Source organism: Coregonus lavaretus (assembly GCF_964263955.1).
Source record: "Coregonus lavaretus genome assembly, chromosome: 11".
NCBI lineage: Eukaryota > Metazoa > Chordata > Actinopteri > Salmoniformes > Salmonidae > Coregonus > Coregonus lavaretus.
Window position 1 is genome coordinate 11,693,408 of NC_139998.1, and position 18,772 is coordinate 11,712,179.

The 18,772-nt window shown below is 41.9% G+C and overlaps 1 protein-coding gene across 1 annotated transcript in view; it reads left to right on the plus strand.

The window, feature by feature from the left end:
* Positions 1 to 12,917: 12,917 nt before the first annotated feature.
* LOC311136809 (carbohydrate sulfotransferase 8-like) overlaps positions 12,918 to 18,772 on the plus strand; it is a gene marked incomplete at both ends in the record, with an annotated part of 63,300 nt that continues 57,445 nt past the window's right edge. The window contains one exon of the mRNA XM_084171090.1: positions 12,918 to 13,116. Within this exon, the coding sequence (XP_084027216.1) occupies positions 12,918 to 13,116 (199 nt within the window). The remainder of the gene's footprint in view (positions 13,117 to 18,772) is intronic.

Below are 18,772 nucleotides of genomic sequence, written 5' to 3' on the forward strand. Positions count from 1 at the left end.
GAAGCATCTCAAGGTCCTGGAGTGGCCTAGCCAGTCTCCAGACCTGAACCCAATAGAACATCTTTGGAGGGAGCTGAAAGTCCGTATTGCCCAGCGACAGCCCCGAAACCTGAAGAATCTGGAGGTCTGTATGGAGGAGTGGGCCAAAATCCCTGCTGCAGTGTGTGCAAACCTGGTCAAGACCTACAGGAAACGTATGATCTCTGTAATTGCAAACAAAGGTTTCTGTACCAAATACTAAGTTCTGCTTTTCTGATGTATCAAATACTTATGTCATGCAATAACATGCAAATTAATTACTTAAAAATCATACAATGTGATTTTCTGGATTTTTGTTTTACATTCCGTCTCTCACAGTTGAAGTGTACCTATGATAAAAATTAAAGACCTCTACATGCTTTGTAAGTAGGAAAACCTGCAAAATCGGCAGTGTATCAAATACTTGTTCTCCCCACTGTATATTCTCACCCATCTACACACAATACCCCATAATGACAAAGTGAAAACATGGTTTTACAATTTTTTGCACATTTATTGAAAATGAAATACAGAACTATCTAATTTACATAAGTATTCACAACCCTGAGTCAATACATGTTAGAATCACCTTTGGCAGCGATTACAGCTTTGAGTCTTTCTGGGTGTCTCTAAGAGCTTTGCTCACATGGATTGTACAATATTTGCACATTATTATTTTAAGAATTGCTGTCAAGTTGGTTGTTGATCATTGCTAGACAGCCATTTTCAAGTCTTGCCATAGATTTTTAAGCACATTTAAGAAAACTGTAACTAGGCCACTCAGGAACATTTAATTTTGTTTTGATAAGCAACTCCAGTGTATATTTGGCCTTGTGTTTTAGGTTATTGTCCTGCTGAAAGGTGAATTCATCTCCCAGTGTCTGGTGGAAAGCAGACTGAACCAGGTTTTCCTCTAGGATTTTGCTTGTGCTTAGCTCCATTCCGTTTCTTTTTTATCCTGAAAAACTCATAAGTCCTTAATGATTACAAGCATACCCATTACATGATGCACCCACCACTATGCTTGAAAATATGGACAGTGGTACTCAGTAATGTGTTGTATTGGATTTGACCCAAACATAACACTTTGTATTCAGGACAAAAAGTTAATTGCTTTGCCACATTTTTTGCAGTATTACTTTAGTTCCTTGTTGCAAATAGGATGCATGTTTTGGAAAATGTGTATTCTGTTCAGGCTTCCTTCTTTTCACTCTGTCAGTTAGGTTAGTATTGTGGAGTAACTACAATGTTGTTGATCCATCCTCAGTTTTCTCCTATCACAGCCATTAAACTCTGTGATTGTTGTAAAGTCACCATTGGCCTCATGGTGAAATCCTTGCTCTTCAGCAACTGAGTAAGGAAGGACGCCAGGATCTTTGTAGTGACCGGGTGTATTGATACACCATCCAAAGTGTAATTAATAACTTGACCATGCTCAAAAGGATATTCAATGTCTGCTTTTCTTATTTTTACAAATCTACCAACTGAACGGGACCGGCAAGTGCTGAAGCGCGTAACGTGTAAAAATCATCTCTCCTCAGTTGCAACACTCACTACCGAGTTCCAAACTGCCTCTGGAAGTAACATCAGTATAATAACTGTTTGTCGGGAGCTTCATGAAGTGGGTTTCCATGGCCGAGCAGCCGCACACAAGCCTAAGATCACCATGCACAATGCCAAGCGTCGGCTGGAGTGGTGTAAAGCTTGCCGCATTGGACTCTGGAGCACTGGAAACTCGTTCTCTGGAGTGATGAATCACGCTTTCCCATCTAGCAGTTCGACGGATTAATCTGGGTTTGGCAGATGCCAGGAGAATGCTACCCGCGCATATGCATAGTACCAACTGTAAAGTTTGGTGGGGGAGGAATAATGGTCTGAGGCTGTTTTTCATGGGTCGGGCTAGGCCCCTGAGTTCCAGTGAAGGGAAATCTTAACGTTACAGCATACTATGACATTCTAGATGATTCTTCCAACTTTATGGCAACGGTTTGGGGAAGGCCCTTTCCTGTTTCAGCATGACAATACCCCCGTGCACAAAGCGAGGTCCATACAGAAATGGTTTGTCGAGATCGGTGTGGAAGAACTTGACTGGCCTGCACAAAGCCCTGACCTCAACCCCAACGGACACCTTTGGGATGAATTGGAACGCCGACTGCGAGCCAGGCCTTATCGCCCAACATCAGTGCCCGACCTCACTAATGCTCTTGTGGCTGAATGGAAGCAAATCCCTGCAGCAATGTTCCAACATCTAGTGGAAAGCCTTCCCAGAACAGTGGAGGCTGTTATAGCAACAAAGGGGGGACCAACTCCATATTAATGCCCATGATTTTGGAATGAGATGTTCGACGAGCAGGTGTCCACATACTTTTGGTCATGTAGGGTAATTGTATGTGTGGGGTGCAGAAATGAGGTAGTCATTCATATTATGTGACTTGTTAAGCACATTTTTACTCCTGAACTTATTTAGGCTTGCCATAACAAAGGGGTTAAATACTTATTGATTCAAGACATTTCAGCTTTACATTAATTTGTAAACATTTCTTAAAACATAATTCCACTTTGACATAATGGGTTATTGTGTGTAGGCCAGTGGCACAACAACATGTGGAAAAAGTCAAGGGGTGTGAATACTTTCTAAAGGCACTGTATGTGTAGTGCTATGCTTTGTGTAATTTCAGTTAGAACAGTATACAAGGGACTGATAGTAAATATGCATAGGTGGGGATATCAGAGTGAGGCTGTGTTGTGTAATCACTTGGGTTCCATTTCACGCATAGACACACTTAATTGATTGAAAGCATCAATTGCTTTTCATCTGAGAATCCATCTGATGAAGGCCACTGTGTATTAGCTGACCTTTTCCTGTTGATACAAGACCATTATTACATTTTTTCAAGGCTGAATCCTAACTCTGTCTTTCAACTCTATTGTTAATGGAAATATTGCCTCATTGCTAGAATAATTTGACTGTAGTTTGATGTGAGGATGAATCTGTGAAATGACATTAGCAGTTTTCTAATCATGGACCTTTGTCTGACCCTGACACATTTACATTTATTTAATATCCCATGATTAGGAAGAGCTGTGGTGCTTTGTGATAAAAGAAAGGGCATCCAGTCTTTCTCTTCTCCTTTCCTCCATAAAGGGCTTTCATATGGTGGCAACAGAGCAATAAAGGCCAAACTACGGGAAAATTGATCATATTGGCTCATGCTGGAATACACTATATCTTATAAAAGAAAATAGCTTGGTTGAAATGATTAATTATTCAGAGTTCACGAAAGGGTACAAGGTGGGTACAAGGGTGCAAGTACAATTTCTTTCAGGACAGGATGCTATACCATGTATGGAACTTTAGTGCAGGAAAAAGTGATGTTGAAATAGTATTTTCCAAAGCAATTTGATAACTGTGCCACTTTCAATTTCCGCGCTCCCTTGGGAGCATGAAATTCCGTTAATTCACACTAACCTAATGTAGCCAGGCGTAAAATAAACTCCTGAAACTAGATCCCCTTCATTCTGGTGTTGATGATAATAAAAACTAACTGTCAGGGGAGGTTCTCTTCTGAACTGTTCAGCCAATCCATTAAATGTAAAGGAGGAGTTAAGAGGGAGTGTCGCCTTCTTAACAGGCACTTCCAGTTGTTGGCAACTCCGCCTCAACCCCATCGAACACCTTTGGGATAAAATGGAACGCCGACTGCGAGCCAGGCCTTATCGCCCAACATCAGTGCCCGACCTCACTAATGCTCTTGTGGCTGAATGGAAGCAAATCCCTGCAGCAATGTTCCAACATCTAGTGGAAAGCCTTCCCAGAACAGTGGAGGCTGTTATAGCAACAAAGGGGGGACCAACTCCATATTAATGCCCATGATTTTGGAATGAGATGTTCGACGAGCAGGTGTCCACATACTTTTGGTCATGTAGGGTAATTGTATGTGTGGGGTGCAGAAATGAGGTAGTCATTCATATTATGTGACTTGTTAAGCACATTTTTACTCCTGAACTTATTTAGGCTTGCCATAACAAAGGGGTTAAATACTTATTGATTCAAGACATTTCAGCTTTACATTAATTTGTAAACATTTCTTAAAACATAATTCCACTTTGACATAATGGGTTATTGTGTGTAGGCCAGTGGCACAACAACATGTGGAAAAAGTCAAGGGGTGTGAATACTTTCTAAAGGCACTGTATGTGTAGTGCTATGCTTTGTGTAATTTCAGTTAGAACAGTATACAAGGGACTGATAGTAAATATGCATAGGTGGGGATATCATAGTGAGGCTGTGTTGTGTAATCACTTGGGTTCCATTTCACGCATAGACACACTTAATTGATTGAAAGCATCAATTGCTTTTCATCTGAGAATCCATCTGATGAAGGCCACTGTGTATTAGCTGACCTTTTCCTGTTGATACAAGACCATTATTACATTTTTTCAAGGCTGAATCCTAACTCTGTCTTTCAACTCTATTGTTAATGGAAATATTGCCTCATTGCTAGAATAATTTGACTGTAGTTTGATGTGAGGATGAATCTGTGAAATGACATTAGCAGTTTTCTAATCATGGACCTTTGTCTGACCCTGACACATTTACATTTATTTAATATCCCATGATTAGGAAGAGCTGTGGTGCTTTGTGATAAAAGAAAGGGCATCCAGTCTTTCTCTTCTCCTTTCCTCCATAAAGGGCTTTCATATGGTGGCAACAGAGCAATAAAGGCCAAACTACGGGAAAATTGATCATATTGGCTCATGCTGGAATACACTATATCTTATAAAAGAAAATAGCTTGGTTGAAATGATTAATTATTCAGAGTTCACGAAAGGGTACAAGGTGGGTACAAGGGTGCAAGTACAATTTCTTTCAGGACAGGATGCTATACCATGTATGGAACTTTAGTGCAGGAAAAAGTGATGTTGAAATAGTATTTTCCAAAGCAATTTGATAACTGTGCCACTTTCAATTTCCGCGCTCCCTTGGGAGCATGAAATTCCGTTAATTCACACTAACCTAATGTAGCCAGGCGTAAAATAAACTCCTGAAACTAGATCCCCTTCATTCTGGTGTTGATGATAATAAAAACTAACTGTCAGGGGAGGTTCTCTTCTGAACTGTTCAGCCAATCCATTAAATGTAAAGGAGGAGTTAAGAGGGAGTGTCGCCTTCTTAACAGGCACTTCCAGTTGTTGGCAACTCCGCCTCAACCCCATCGAACACCTTTGGGATAAAATGGAACGCCGACTGCGAGCCAGGCCTTATCGCCCAACATCAGTGCCCGACCTCACTAAAGCTCTTGGGGCTTGAATGGAAGCAAGTCCCCGCAGCAATGTTCCAACATCTAGTGGAAAGCCTTCCCAGAAGAGTGGAGACTTTTATAGCAGCAAAGGGGGGACCAACTTCATATTAATGCCCATGATTTTGGAATGAGATGTTCGACGTACAGGTGTACACATACTTTTGGTCATGTGAATGTATTTCGATATTGTATTTTTAAAAATGTTTACCAATCGGGCATTGAGACAAGTGCGGAAGAATTATAATAAGAAATAACTATTCCATCAAAAACAATAGGTTTGCTTAAATGTTGAGGTCATTTGAATGTCAGTGCAGATAGATCAATCAATACACAGATACTAGGAAATTTAGATTATGATATCAGCAGTATAATCTGTTAATGTAATGTGTGGCTTCCCGAGTGGCGCAGTGGTCTAAGGCGCTGCATCGCAGTGCTAGCTGTGCCACTAGAGATCCTGGTTCGAATCCAGGCTCTGTCATAGCTGGCCGCGACCGGGAGACCCATGGGGCGGCGCACAATTGGCCCAGCGTCGTCTAGGGTAGGGGAGGGAATGGACGGCAGGGATGTAGCTCAGTTGGTAGAGCATGGCGTTTGCAACGCCAGGGTTGTGGGTTCAATTCCCATGGGGGGTATGAAAAATAAAATATATATATACAGTGGGGAAAAAAAGTATTTAGTCAGCCACCAATTGTGCAAGTTCTCCCACTTAAAAAGATGAGAGAGGCCTGTAATTTTCATCATAGGTACACGTCAACTATGACAGACAAATTGAGATTTTTTTTCCAGAAAATCACATTGTAGGATTTTTTATGAATTTATTTGCAAATTATGGTGGAAAATAAGTATTTGGTCACCTACAAACAAGCAAGATTTCTGGCTCTCACAGACCTGTAACTTCTTCTTTAAGAGGCTCCTCTGTCCTCCACTCGTTACCTGTATTAATGGCACCTGTTTGAACTTGTTATCAGTATAAAAGACACCTGTCCACAACCTCAAACAGTCACACTCCAAACTCCACTATGGCCAAGACCAAAGAGCTGTCAAAGGACACCAGAAACAAAATTGTAGACCTGCACCAGGCTGGGAAGACTGAATCTGCAATAGGTAAGCAGCTTGGTTTGAAGAAATCAACTGTGGGAGCAATTATTAGGAAATGGAAGACATACAAGACCACTGATAATTTCCCTCGATCTGGGGCTCCACGCAAGATCTCACCCCGTGGGGTCAAAATGATCACAAGAACGGTGAGCAAAAATCCCAGAACCACACGGGGGGACCTAGTGAATGACCTGCAGAGAGCTGGGACCAAAGTAACAAAGCCTACCATCAGTAACACACTACGCCGCCAGGGACTCAAATCCTGCAGTGCCAGACGTGTCCCCCTGCTTAAGCCAGTACATGTCCAGGCCCGTCTGAAGTTTGCTACAGTGCATTTGGATGATCCAGAAGAGGATTGGGAGAATGTCATATGGTCAGATGAAACCAAAATAGAACTTTTTGGTAAAAACTCAACTCGTCGTGTTTGGAGGACAAAGAATGCTTAGTTGCATCCAAAGAACACCATACTTACTGTGAAGCATGGGGGTGGAAACATAATGCTTTGGGGCTGTTTTTCTGCAAAGGGACCAGGACGACTGATCCGTGTAAAGGAAAGAATGAATGGGGCCATGTATCGTGAGATTTTGAGTGAAAACCTCCTTCCATCAGCAAGGGCATTGAAGATGAAACGTGGCTGGGTCTTTCAGCATGACAATGATCCCAAACACACCGCCCGGGCAACGAAGGAGTGGCTTCGTAAGAAGCATTTCAAGGTCCTGGAGTGGCCTAGCCAGTCTCCAGATCTCAACCCCATAGAAAATCTTTGGAGGGAGTTGAAAGTCTGTGTTGCCCAGCGACAGCCCCAAAACATCACTGCTCTAGAGGAGATCTGCATGGAGGAATGGGCCAAAATACCAGCAACAGTGTGTGAAAACCTTGTGAAGACTTACAGAAAACGTTTGACCTGTGTCATTGCCAACAAAGGGTATATAACAAAGTATTGAGAAACTTTTGTTATTGACTAAATACTTATTTTCCACCATATTTTGCAAATAAATTCATTAAAAATCCTACAATGTGATTTTCTGGAGAAAAAAAATCTAATTTTGTCTGTCATAGTTGATTACAGGCCTCTCTCATCTTTTTAAGTGGGAGAACTTGCACAATTGGTGGCTGACTAAATACTTTTTTTCCCCACTGTATATATATATAATAACAAATACAAAAATATATATATATATAATAATAATGTATGCACTCACTAACTGTAAGTCGCTCTGGATAAGAGCGTCTGCTAAATGTAAAAAATGTGTGGAGACATCATACATCCTCCTTCTCCTCCACAGTATAAAAAGGCCTTAGCCCCTTCAATGTCAGCTAATGATGAGTTCAGCCTTTTCATTATTCTACAAGCCTTTCGTTCACCATAGAGAGCTGTTTGGAGCTGTCATTTGTGTCTGAGACTTATGAAAGTGTGCTTCAAACAATGTACATTTGTGATTGCTAGGCATAGAAATAAGGTTAATTCTTGATCTAGATCTAGTCCTGTTGCGGCCGCAACTAGACCTTGTTTTAAAGGTATCAAGAATGTAGCTTATTTCTATACCTAGCAATCACAAATGTACAATGTTTGAAGCACACATTTATACGTCTATGGTGAACGAGAGGCTTGTATAATCAGGATTCTTTCAAGTTTTTTGTTTATCGTTGGCCGGCAGGGGGTTGTGTGTGCTGTGAACGACGCTTGACTGCCGCGAGGGAGATTTGCACAATGCCGTTTGCAAACTGCAGCAGGCCCCCAAACAATTTGTTCTCAAGTTCAAGCTTGTTGAAACTGTATGTTTTGGTTCTACAAAGCTGTCCATCGATAACATTCAATAATCAATTAATTGCATTTATTCTTGCACCATGTGATCAATTATCAGCATGATCTATTTTCCTGCGCGCACATACTGTATGATAGACAGTTGGTGCATACTGTATGATAGACAGTTGGTGCATACTGTATGATAGACAGTTGGTGCATACTGTATGATAGACAGTTGGTGCATACTGTATGATAGACAGTCGGTGCATACTGTATGATAGACAGTTGGTGGATACTGTATGATAGACAGTTGGTGCATACTCTATGATAGACAGTTGGTGCATACTGTATGATAGACAGTTGGTGCATACTGTATGATAGACAGTTGGTGCATACTGTATGATAGACAGTTGGTGCATACTGTATGATAGACAGTTGGTGCATACTGTATGATAGACAATTGGTGCATACTGTATGATAGACAGTTGGTGCATATGTAACCAGTGTGAAATGGCTAGCTAGTTAGCGGTGCGCACTAATAGCGTTTCAATCGGTGACGTCACACGCTCTGAGACCTTGAAGTAGTTGTTTCCCTTGCTCTGCAAGGGCCGCGGCTTTTGTGGAGCGACGGGTAACGGTGCTTCGAGGGTGACTGTTGTCGATGTGTGCAGAGGGTCCCTGGTTCATGCCCAGGTAGGGGCGAGGAGAGGGACTGAAGCAACACTGTTACACATACTGTATGATAGACAGTCGGTGCATACTGTATGATAGACAGTTGGTGCATACTGTATGATAGACAGTTGGTGCATACTGTATGATAGACAGTTGGTGCATACTGTATGATAGACAGTTGGTGCATACTGTATGATAGACAGTTGGTGCATACTGTATGATAAACAGTTGGTGCATAGTATATGATAGACAGTTGGTGCATACTGTATGATAGAAAGTTGGTGCATACTGTATGATAGACAGTTGGTGCATACTGTATGATAGACAGTTGGTGCATACTGTATGATAGACAGTTGGTGCATACTGTATGATAGACAGTTGGTGCATACTGTATGATAGACAGTTGGTGCATACTGTATGATAGACAGTTGGTGCATACTGTATGATAAACAGTTGGTGCATAGTATATGATAGACAGTTGGTGCATACTGTATGATAGAAAGTTGGTGCATACTGTATGATAGACAGTTGGTGCATACTGTATGATAGACAGTTGGTGCATACTGTATGATAGACAGTTGGTGCATACTGTATGATAGACAGTTGGTGCATACTGTATGATAGACAGTTGGTGCATACTGTATGATAGACAGTTGGTGCATACTGTATGATAAACAGTTGGTGCATAGTATATGATAGACAGTTGGTGCATACTGTATGATAGACAGTTGGTGCATACTGTATGATAGACAGTTGATGCATACTGTATGATAAACAGTTGGTGCATAGTATATGATAGACAGTTGGTGCATACTGTATGATAGACAGTTGGTGCATACTGTATGATAGACAGTTGGTGCATACTGTATGATAGACAGTCGGTGCATACTGTATGATAGACAGTTGGTGCATACTGTATGATAGACAGTTGGTGCATACTGTATGATAGACAGTCGGTGCATACTGTATGATAGACAGTTGGTGCATACTGTATGATAGACAGTTGGTGCATACTGTATGATAGACAGTTGGTGGTCGGAGCGCATATTTATCCTGCTGTTTTCATTGCGGCCAGCAAAGGTCAAACGAACGACTAAAATGAACAAATCACTCTGAAAAATACACGACTCTCAAGTCAGTAAAAATAGTTGTTCAAAAACTATAACTAATGTCAGCTAAGGAAATGATTAATCCATCTTCATTCTCTGATTAAACATATAATATTATATTTTATGATGTGGAGCCCAGCTGCAAACGTCAGTACAGTACAGTAAATCATGCTCTGTATCCTCTATGTGTATGTTTATCCAACAATATGTTAGTTGACCTCTAAATGAACTGAGGTGAGGTAAAGGTTACATTATGGCCAAGAACAGCAGAACATAGAACTGCGAATAAGCATCTAAACTGCAATTGTATCACTTTTCTTTTTGTCCTTTATGACCGGTTAACTCTTAAAGGGGAACTCCAACCACAAACTACACTGGGAGATATAGGCTAGGCCTTCTTGCAGAGAAACAGGCTTCAAACCACTACCTTTGAGCAGGTTTTTTTTTTTTTTTTTTTTTTGTCATTTAGCAGACGCTCTTATCCAGAGCGACTTACAGTTAGTGAATACATATATATATATTTTTGTATTTTTTTGTATTTTGTATTTTGTATTTTTGTAAACTGGTCCCCCGTGGGAATCGAACCCACAACCCTGGCGTTGCAAACGCCATGCTCTATCAACTGAGCTACATCCCTGCCGGCCATTCCCTCCCCTACCCTGGACAACGCTAGGCCAATTGTGCGCCGCCCATGAGTCTCCCGGTCGCGGCCGGCTGCGACAGAGCCTGGATTGTTTGTCATGAATTGACAATGGTGAATCACACAGGTTTGTCTTTTTTATTTTCCTTGTTTTTCTCCAATAGAGCTTTGTACACGGATCCAAACCAATAACTCACTGGTAGTATTGCAGCAGCAGACAGCACAAGCTGCTCTCAGCAGACCCACTTCATTCGTTCTTCAAATCATAACAGTGAGAGTCACAATATTGATACAGCAAACATGATCTGAGTGGTTCAATATTACCAATCGTTTCCGATTTCAGAGTGGTGATGATCCACCTCTGGGATATATTGTGTGGGGATCCGCTGTGTGATGGATGGATGGATGTAATCCTTGAGCTGTGATTGTCTGTAGGTTATATCATCAGATAGCCCCAGACCTGGGTCCAAATACTATTCGAAATCATTTCTAAAACTTTATTGGGGCTTAATTGAGCTTGTCTGGCGCACTGGAACCAATATAACAGTCCAATAAAACAATGTGTAAACCCTGCTCATCTGGTACTCCAGGCAGGCTAAAGCATACTCTATACGTATGTGTGTGTGTGTGTGTGTGTGTGTGTGTGTTTGTGTGTGGAGATGCAGGCTGGATTGTGTTTCTCTGTCTGTCAGGAATTCTTCTTCAGGAGAACATCCTTACTCTAACATTGTTTGACTGTCTATTCAGTCTAATAATGCATAACTGTTAGACATTTATCACCTGATCCCCCCCACCCAAAAAAAAAATATATATGTTTCTAATCACAGCTCATTATCATGCATTATTTTTTTTATATCATCATAATGATTAAATAATGCAATCAAAAGAACACCAGAGTTCAACTTAGTCACATGACAATATAATTACCATTTATATTATTTTATTATACGCTCTTTATATTATTATATTATGAACTCAGTGCGCTGTCTGATTATTGAAAATGAACTTAATCTTGTGCTGGGAAGAATAAAATAGTAGGTTCAGAGGTGCTACGTAATTAGCAGGATGAGATTTATTTTAATTGTCGAAGCCTTCCTCTCGATGACAAGGCTGTGAGGCTGTGAGGGGTGGGTGCACACTGCACATTTCATTTGAAGGAACAAAATAACTGAAAAAGAGCTTGGATGTATTGTGAGGAAATTATTAAATATAATGATAAAATGTGTGCCACACCATAACCTTGTGAACGAATATTCAAAATGCTAATTCTAGCTAAGTATAAATGTATATGTTCCTAGTGACTTAAAACATAGATCTTAAATGAACAAAGCACAACCACATGGAGCTAATTAGTATACTTGCCAAATCCAACACCAAATGGCTCCTGGTCCATCCACCCAGGAGGGAACATTGATTTGAATGGGAATGCCCATTTGATCCATTTTAATCTATGGGCTACACCAGAGGGAAAAGCAATCACCACTAGACGAAGAGGGTGGTTGGATTCCAGGGAAAAGCAATCAACACCCAATACAAAAAAACCTGATGAAGCATGGGATAGGTGTAGAGATGTTTTTTTTTACCCAGCATTGTCTCGTTTCAGGAGACATCCTAATCACACCTAGTTGAACATGCATGTGTGTGTGTGTGTGTGTGTGTGTGTGTGTGTGCCTATGCATGCCTGTGTGTGTGTGTTTGTGGACACCTGATTTGTGAAGCTAGTCACACCTGCTGAGTATTCTTTGAGTGTGCGCCAGAGAGACAGATGTGCTCTACCTGGCCTCTTGGGAACAAGAAGCCCGCAGTCAGCAGGACACTCTTCAGGGTTCCTGGATAGTAAACACACACACACAGTATTACTAACAATGTTCACTCTTGGCTCCTCTAACCACCTCTTCTCTCTGCAGACACAACTCTCACTGCATCCAACACCAATCTGTTAAAGTACTCACAGTATTCACACTGCCACTCTGCTTGTCGCAAATAAATCATTGCCCCTCTAGATTGTGTTTTAATTGGGCATCTCTAGTCTATTTGACCACTACCTTACTGTACGCTCTGCTTTTCCAGATTGCTCTCCTGATCTACTTTCACAAACCAATGGTCTTTTTACAGTCTGTTGCCTCTGGCAATCTCTGGTGTAATTCACTGCACTCGTTTGCAACATGGCGTTATTCATTTGCTGTTACCTATTATGTATTTATTGTGACTAGCCTATTTGCTTTTCTGTTGCTGTCATGTCTTTTTTTTAAACTATATGCTGCAAATAACGTAACTATTACTCTCTCCCCACTGGCAGGTTCCCGTGCCAGGGCCGAGGCTGAGAAGGCATGCTCTTGGCTGAGTGTAGTAGCACCAGCAGGCTACTGGAGGCTCTGTGTGGCAGGAGGAGGGTGATGGTGTCGGTCATGAAGCTGCCCTGCTCCTTCTACTGCTCCCTCTGGTTCCTCCTGCTCCTGGGGGCCGGGTCCTTACTCCTCCTCATCCACCTCCAGGACCTCTCAGACATGCTCCAACAGCAGACCCCAGGTCAGTGTGTGGGTGGGGATGTAGGTGAAGGTGTGTGTGTGTGTGTGTTTGTTAGTTAGTTTTGTTTATTGGTATAGGCAGTAATGAAAGAGAGCAGGGGGGAGACAGATACAAGTAGACATAGACAGTGGTGGGATTCGTAGCCATACTAACAGGAATAGGATGCGGGCTGCGGGTGTTGGTGTATCTCCACATAGCTTTACTGATCTCAGATTAGATCATGCCATAAGAGTTTGGTTGTTTTTTGTGTCACAAACAATCAACACAGAAAAAAAAGATGGATGTGCATACAAACTGAAACAAAAAATACATTGTGAAGCATGTTTGGCATCATAAATGTCCAGTAAATGATAGCTTCTGGCCAATAGGAATACAACTGTCGCAATAGGAATACCATTGTCGGAGCGATCATGATTGATAAGCCATTTCAAATTTCATCCGTTTTGAGAGGACCCTTGAGACATCCAATAAAATCTGTCATCATCAGTAAGTCTATCTGTGAGGAGGTATTTGTATTTGTTTTGTGCTGTACTGTGCTCTACTATACTGCTATTCTGTACTATGTCTATTCCCTGCTGTGTAATCACAAGTGGATCCTATGATCTCTGTGGCAAAAGCGTCTCTAGTGATAACAGCCACTTACTGGGAGCCAGCTGAGACTTCTGGGGCTGTTGTTTTCTACTTATTGTCTGATACAGATGGGTGACAGAGAACCCAGACAGAGTCGGAGTGGATATAACTCTCTTTGGTATTGAATCTGGCTCAGTGTTGTTGTGCTTTTGGTATCTTTTTAAGTTAAGTGACTTTGCAGTTATCATCTCATTGTTGGGATTTGGTGCAGTAATGAAGAGAATATGTTTGAAATACATTTTATTTTCAATTAGGCAAAACCAATTCTAGACGTTTTTATCGAACACAGCGTGTTATTATTGAGGTTGTTAAGGTGGCACACCTCGTTTGTGGAATAGAATAATTATGTCTGTGTTCGAAGAGAAGAAAAAGCTGAAAAGCAGGTCAGTGAAAGAAAAATAAATTGGAAAATGGCAGCGTTAGTAAATTACATTTCACAGATCAATATAATGGCATAAAAGAAGAAACACATCAGAAGCCATGTTTAAATTGCCTCTCTTTGAGAACCATCAGTAGGAAACGCACAATACCCTGAAATTGCTTTGTGATGTCTTTATTAGAATTTGCTATGATTTTCCCTTTTGTATCCTTCACAGACACAATAGATGAAACAAATGCAGATGTTCAATAATTCTATAAACCATTTAAGGAAATTGACATAGAGGGAGGGTGTAATTGTCAAAGTGGGAGTGCAGTGCGATTCCAATACTAATGGAACATTACCATTGTTGTTATGCTTCTGTTGTTGCCTCATGAAATACTAAAGAAACAAATAAAATTACCCAGATGTAAACAAACTTGGAGACAGACTAAATATTCTTGTTTGCGACTACACGATTAGCATGCCACTAGCTGATTTAGCTAAACACGAATTAATTACCACCTGTGCCACTCAGTCTGTAAATCCAGTGATTAAATTCAGGGTCTTTCTAGTACACATAGTTACATACCCAAGTTTGACAGATCACTACAGATCACTACAGATCACTACTGTCTGTTAGAACACTTCTCAATGACCTTCCCAGACCTTCACCACTATAGTCCTATGCTGTCTGACTCATGCACTAAGGAGGCCAGTGAGTGTCTACTACTCATTAATCAGACAGTGTAACCAGTCCAGTGGCAGTTCAGAATGGCCTCTCTCTCATAGCTGAGTCAACTGTCTCAATGTGGGACGTCCAAAATAGAATCCCCAAAACATCTCATCTAAATTCATGAGCATCTGTTTTGGCTTCCATGCCCATATGGTGAGGGCTGAGGGGAGGTGAGGGGAGGGAGGGAGGGAGGGAGGGAGAGGAGGGGAGGGGGGCTGAGGGGAGGTGAGGGGAGGTGACAGTGATGAGAAGGTCCAGAGAGGGATCAATATAATATTCAGCAGGTTGACTCAAGCCAGCCACCCTCCCTCAGCCTTCTTCAGACACTGACCCTCCTAAAATAGCACAGCTAGTTGGGTGGTTCTACACAGGCATGTGAGCAACACCACTCTATAAATGCATACTCAAACCAAGAATAATTCAGTTAATTGTCTAACTACCACTAACCTTTTTCAATCTATGTCAACTTCATGGTTAGGAGCTAAAAGTATAGTTGTATTCTACTCTCAATGATTGTTACAGTGTTACTGTGTCATTACACTTTGAATTATCCGATATACCTACCATAAGCTTAGGCTACATGGATGGGTTCTTGGACCAGCTTGGATATCCTCTAGCCCCAAACTCGAATTGATTAGCAGATCATTGATTCCACTGCTCTCAGGGAGGGAAGAACGTTCACTATGATCGTACAGAGAGTAATAATAACTCACATGCCGTTTTGGATGATCGTTCCTCTTTCAGTGCCGTTTCTAGGCATAAGTGAAATAAGCGTTGCTAGGGGGTCCCCAACCAATATTTTAGGAAGTCAGTTGTTGTCTCAAATGACTGTTAGTTAGGATAGTAGAATACACAACGTGCAATTTAAAAATGTGGTTGTGCATCAGCAGTTTTTCTGTTGTTATGTCAGTCACTGACAGTCACTCAATTAGCCCATGTCAGCTAACATTTGATAGATTACTAGTTAAGTTAGTCTAGCCAGCTATCTAAACCTTGTAGTAATCATGGCCGAATTACTGATCTGGCATGCAAGGCACGTGCCCAGGGACCCTGACCTCTAGGGGGCCCCTATTGATTTTGTTATCACTCTTACTCAGATATCATTATGAACATGGCAGAAGTCATGGCAAAATGTTTAGAATTACAGGAAATTAGCTTTAAAACTGCAACGTTTTCTCTCTGTCCCATGGCAAAATGAGTAAACCTGCATGAAATTAGTTTAAAAATGACAAAATGTTCTCTCTTCCCCATGTAAAAAATGTGTAGAATTGCAGAAAATGTGTATAAAATCTGCAACATTATCTCTACGATGCCAAGAGGGCCACTAAAATGTTTTGCCTGCGAGGTGGGGGGGCCCTCAACCAAATCACGCTTCGGGCCCCCAAAAACCTAGAAACGGCCCTGTCCTACTTTCCACTGTGTAGTATTTATAATCTAACTGGCATTTGAAGTGCCACTCTATTATCTCTCTCAGTACTGTATTTCAACATTTTTGCAACTCACAGAACACACCTTCTGCAAAGGAATCTATTACGCTACTGAAGTGAATATCCTCCAAATTATCAATTCATTTTACACTGACAGCACTTTAATCAACAGCCCTCATCCAGAGCATATACTATGAATAATTTTTATGTACTGTATTATGCATCTCAGAAACACATTGCCATTATTCAAGGTAGATTAATTTATTTTTGTTATATTTCGTTGTCTGCCTGCTTTATGAAAGACTACCTCGGGTAACTAACAACGGCCATCCAGAAACCGTGGCAGCCTTTTGTTCAGAACTTGCCGCTTTTCAAACAGAGACTCTAAACAATGGGGCATGGCTGCACTCAGTTGAGGTGAGCCTGAGAAAGTAAAGCACATTTAATCACATCAAAGCTTTCCCATCAAAGCTTCCCTCTTTCCCCATCTCTCCATCTCCCTCTCTCTCCCCATCTATCTCCCTCTCCCTCCCCATCTCTCTCTCTCCCTCTCCTTCTCTCTCTCCATCTCTCTCCTCCCCATCTCTCTCTCTCTCTCCCTCCCCATCTCTCTCTCCCTCTCCTTCTCTCTCTCCATCTCTCTCCTCCCCATCTCTCTCTCTCCCTCCCCATCTCTCTCTCCCGCTCCTTCTCTCTCTCCATCTCTCTCCTCCCCATCTCTCTCTCTCCCTCACCATCTCTCTCTCCCCATCTCTCTCCCTCCCCATCTCCCTCTCCCTCCCCATCTCTCTCACTCCCTCCTTTCTCTCTCCCCATCTCTCTCCCTCTCCCTTCCCATCTCTCTCTCTCCCTCTCCTTCTCTCTCTCCATCTCTCTCCTCCCCATCTCTCTCTCTCCCTCCCCATTTCTCTCCCTCTCCTTCTCTCAAAGCTTCCCTCTTTCCCCATCTCTCCATCTCCCTCTCTCTCCCCATCTATCTCCCTCTCCCTCCCCATCTCTCTCTCTCCCTCTCCTTCTCTCTCTCCATCTCTCTCCTCCCCATCTCTCTCTCTCTCTCCTCCCCATCTCTCTCTCTCCCTCACCATCTCTCTCTCCCCATCTCTCTCCCTCCCCATCTCCCTCTCCCTCCCCATTTCTCTCACTCCCTCCTTTCTCTCTCCCCATCTCTCTCCCTCTCCCTTCCCATCTCTCTCTCTCCCTCTCCTTCTCTCTCTCCATCTCTCTCCTCCCCATCTCTCTCTCTCCCTCCCCATTTCTCTCCCTCTCCTTCTCTCTCTCCATCTCTCTCTCTCACTCCCTCCCTTCCTTCTTCCCTCTCTCTCCCTCTCTCTCTCTGTGCGACAGATTTAATTCTCTCTCTTAAGTGACCTAATGTAATTTGAAAGTTTGACTATGGGTGTGTGAGACGTGTGAAGTGTGTCCTATTTTTGTCTAAACAAAAACATGTCACAGCATGCTAAACCCTAATTTGAACAGCTAGATTTAATTAATGTTCATCGGGGGTGGTCCAACAGCAGCCTTTCGTACCCAGGGGTTTGCTGAGCCATTTCATTGCAGCCACCCTGCTTCTCCGCAATAATTACATTGAAATGTGTATTTATTCTAGTCTGTTTAAATATCTCTAGTGACGTTCCCAATATTTTCTTTTGTCATTGTTATGCCATTCTCAGGATAAGCCGTGGGCTTTAATCAAGGGTATCATTCTGTACGTTTTGTTTATCCCATATGTAACTCTGTGTTGTTGTTGTTTTTATCGCACTGCTTTGCTTTATCTTGGCCAGGTCGCAGTTGTAAATGAGAACTTGTTCTCAACTGGCTTACCTGGTTAAATAAAGGTGAAATAAATAAAATAAAAATTTGTCAGTTCTGCTGCTGTGTCTTGAGCAAACGCAAACTCTCTCACATTGACAAGACATGTTAGCGCTTCAATGTCTGTCTATCTGTAAGTGAGTATGATGGAAAATGTATCTGTAACAATACGTTGAGAATAAACTCAGTGTTGTTTAGAACTGAGCCCACCTCAATCTAGGGATTTGTGAGCCCACACAAAGGTGGGAGTCTTTTCAATCCACGCAGTTCAAGACTGAGGCCAACGATTGCTTGGCAGTAACCATGCAACACCATTCATTTCACCCCTAGGGCTCTATTCTAACAAACCGAACGCAATGGGTGTGTCACAAATAATTGTGCTATTTTCACAGGCACAATTATTGGCGCAGTTGCTGGGGTTGGCACAAAAGAGCTGGGTTTTGATGAATGAACAAGTTGTGGGTGTGTCGATACTTGGCCCATCACTGGCCAATCAGAACGTGCTCCATGGCTAAATATGTGGCTGCTTCAAGTTGTGTATTTACGGTCTTTTCTGTATTGCCTTGAATCAACTCCAATTCCAATGTTAGTCCGTTATAGTTTGTTAAATAGCTTACAGAAACAAAATAACAAACTGTAGACCTATCCCATCTTTGCTAAATATGTTAACTTGAACCTGTTTGCAGTCCACATTGT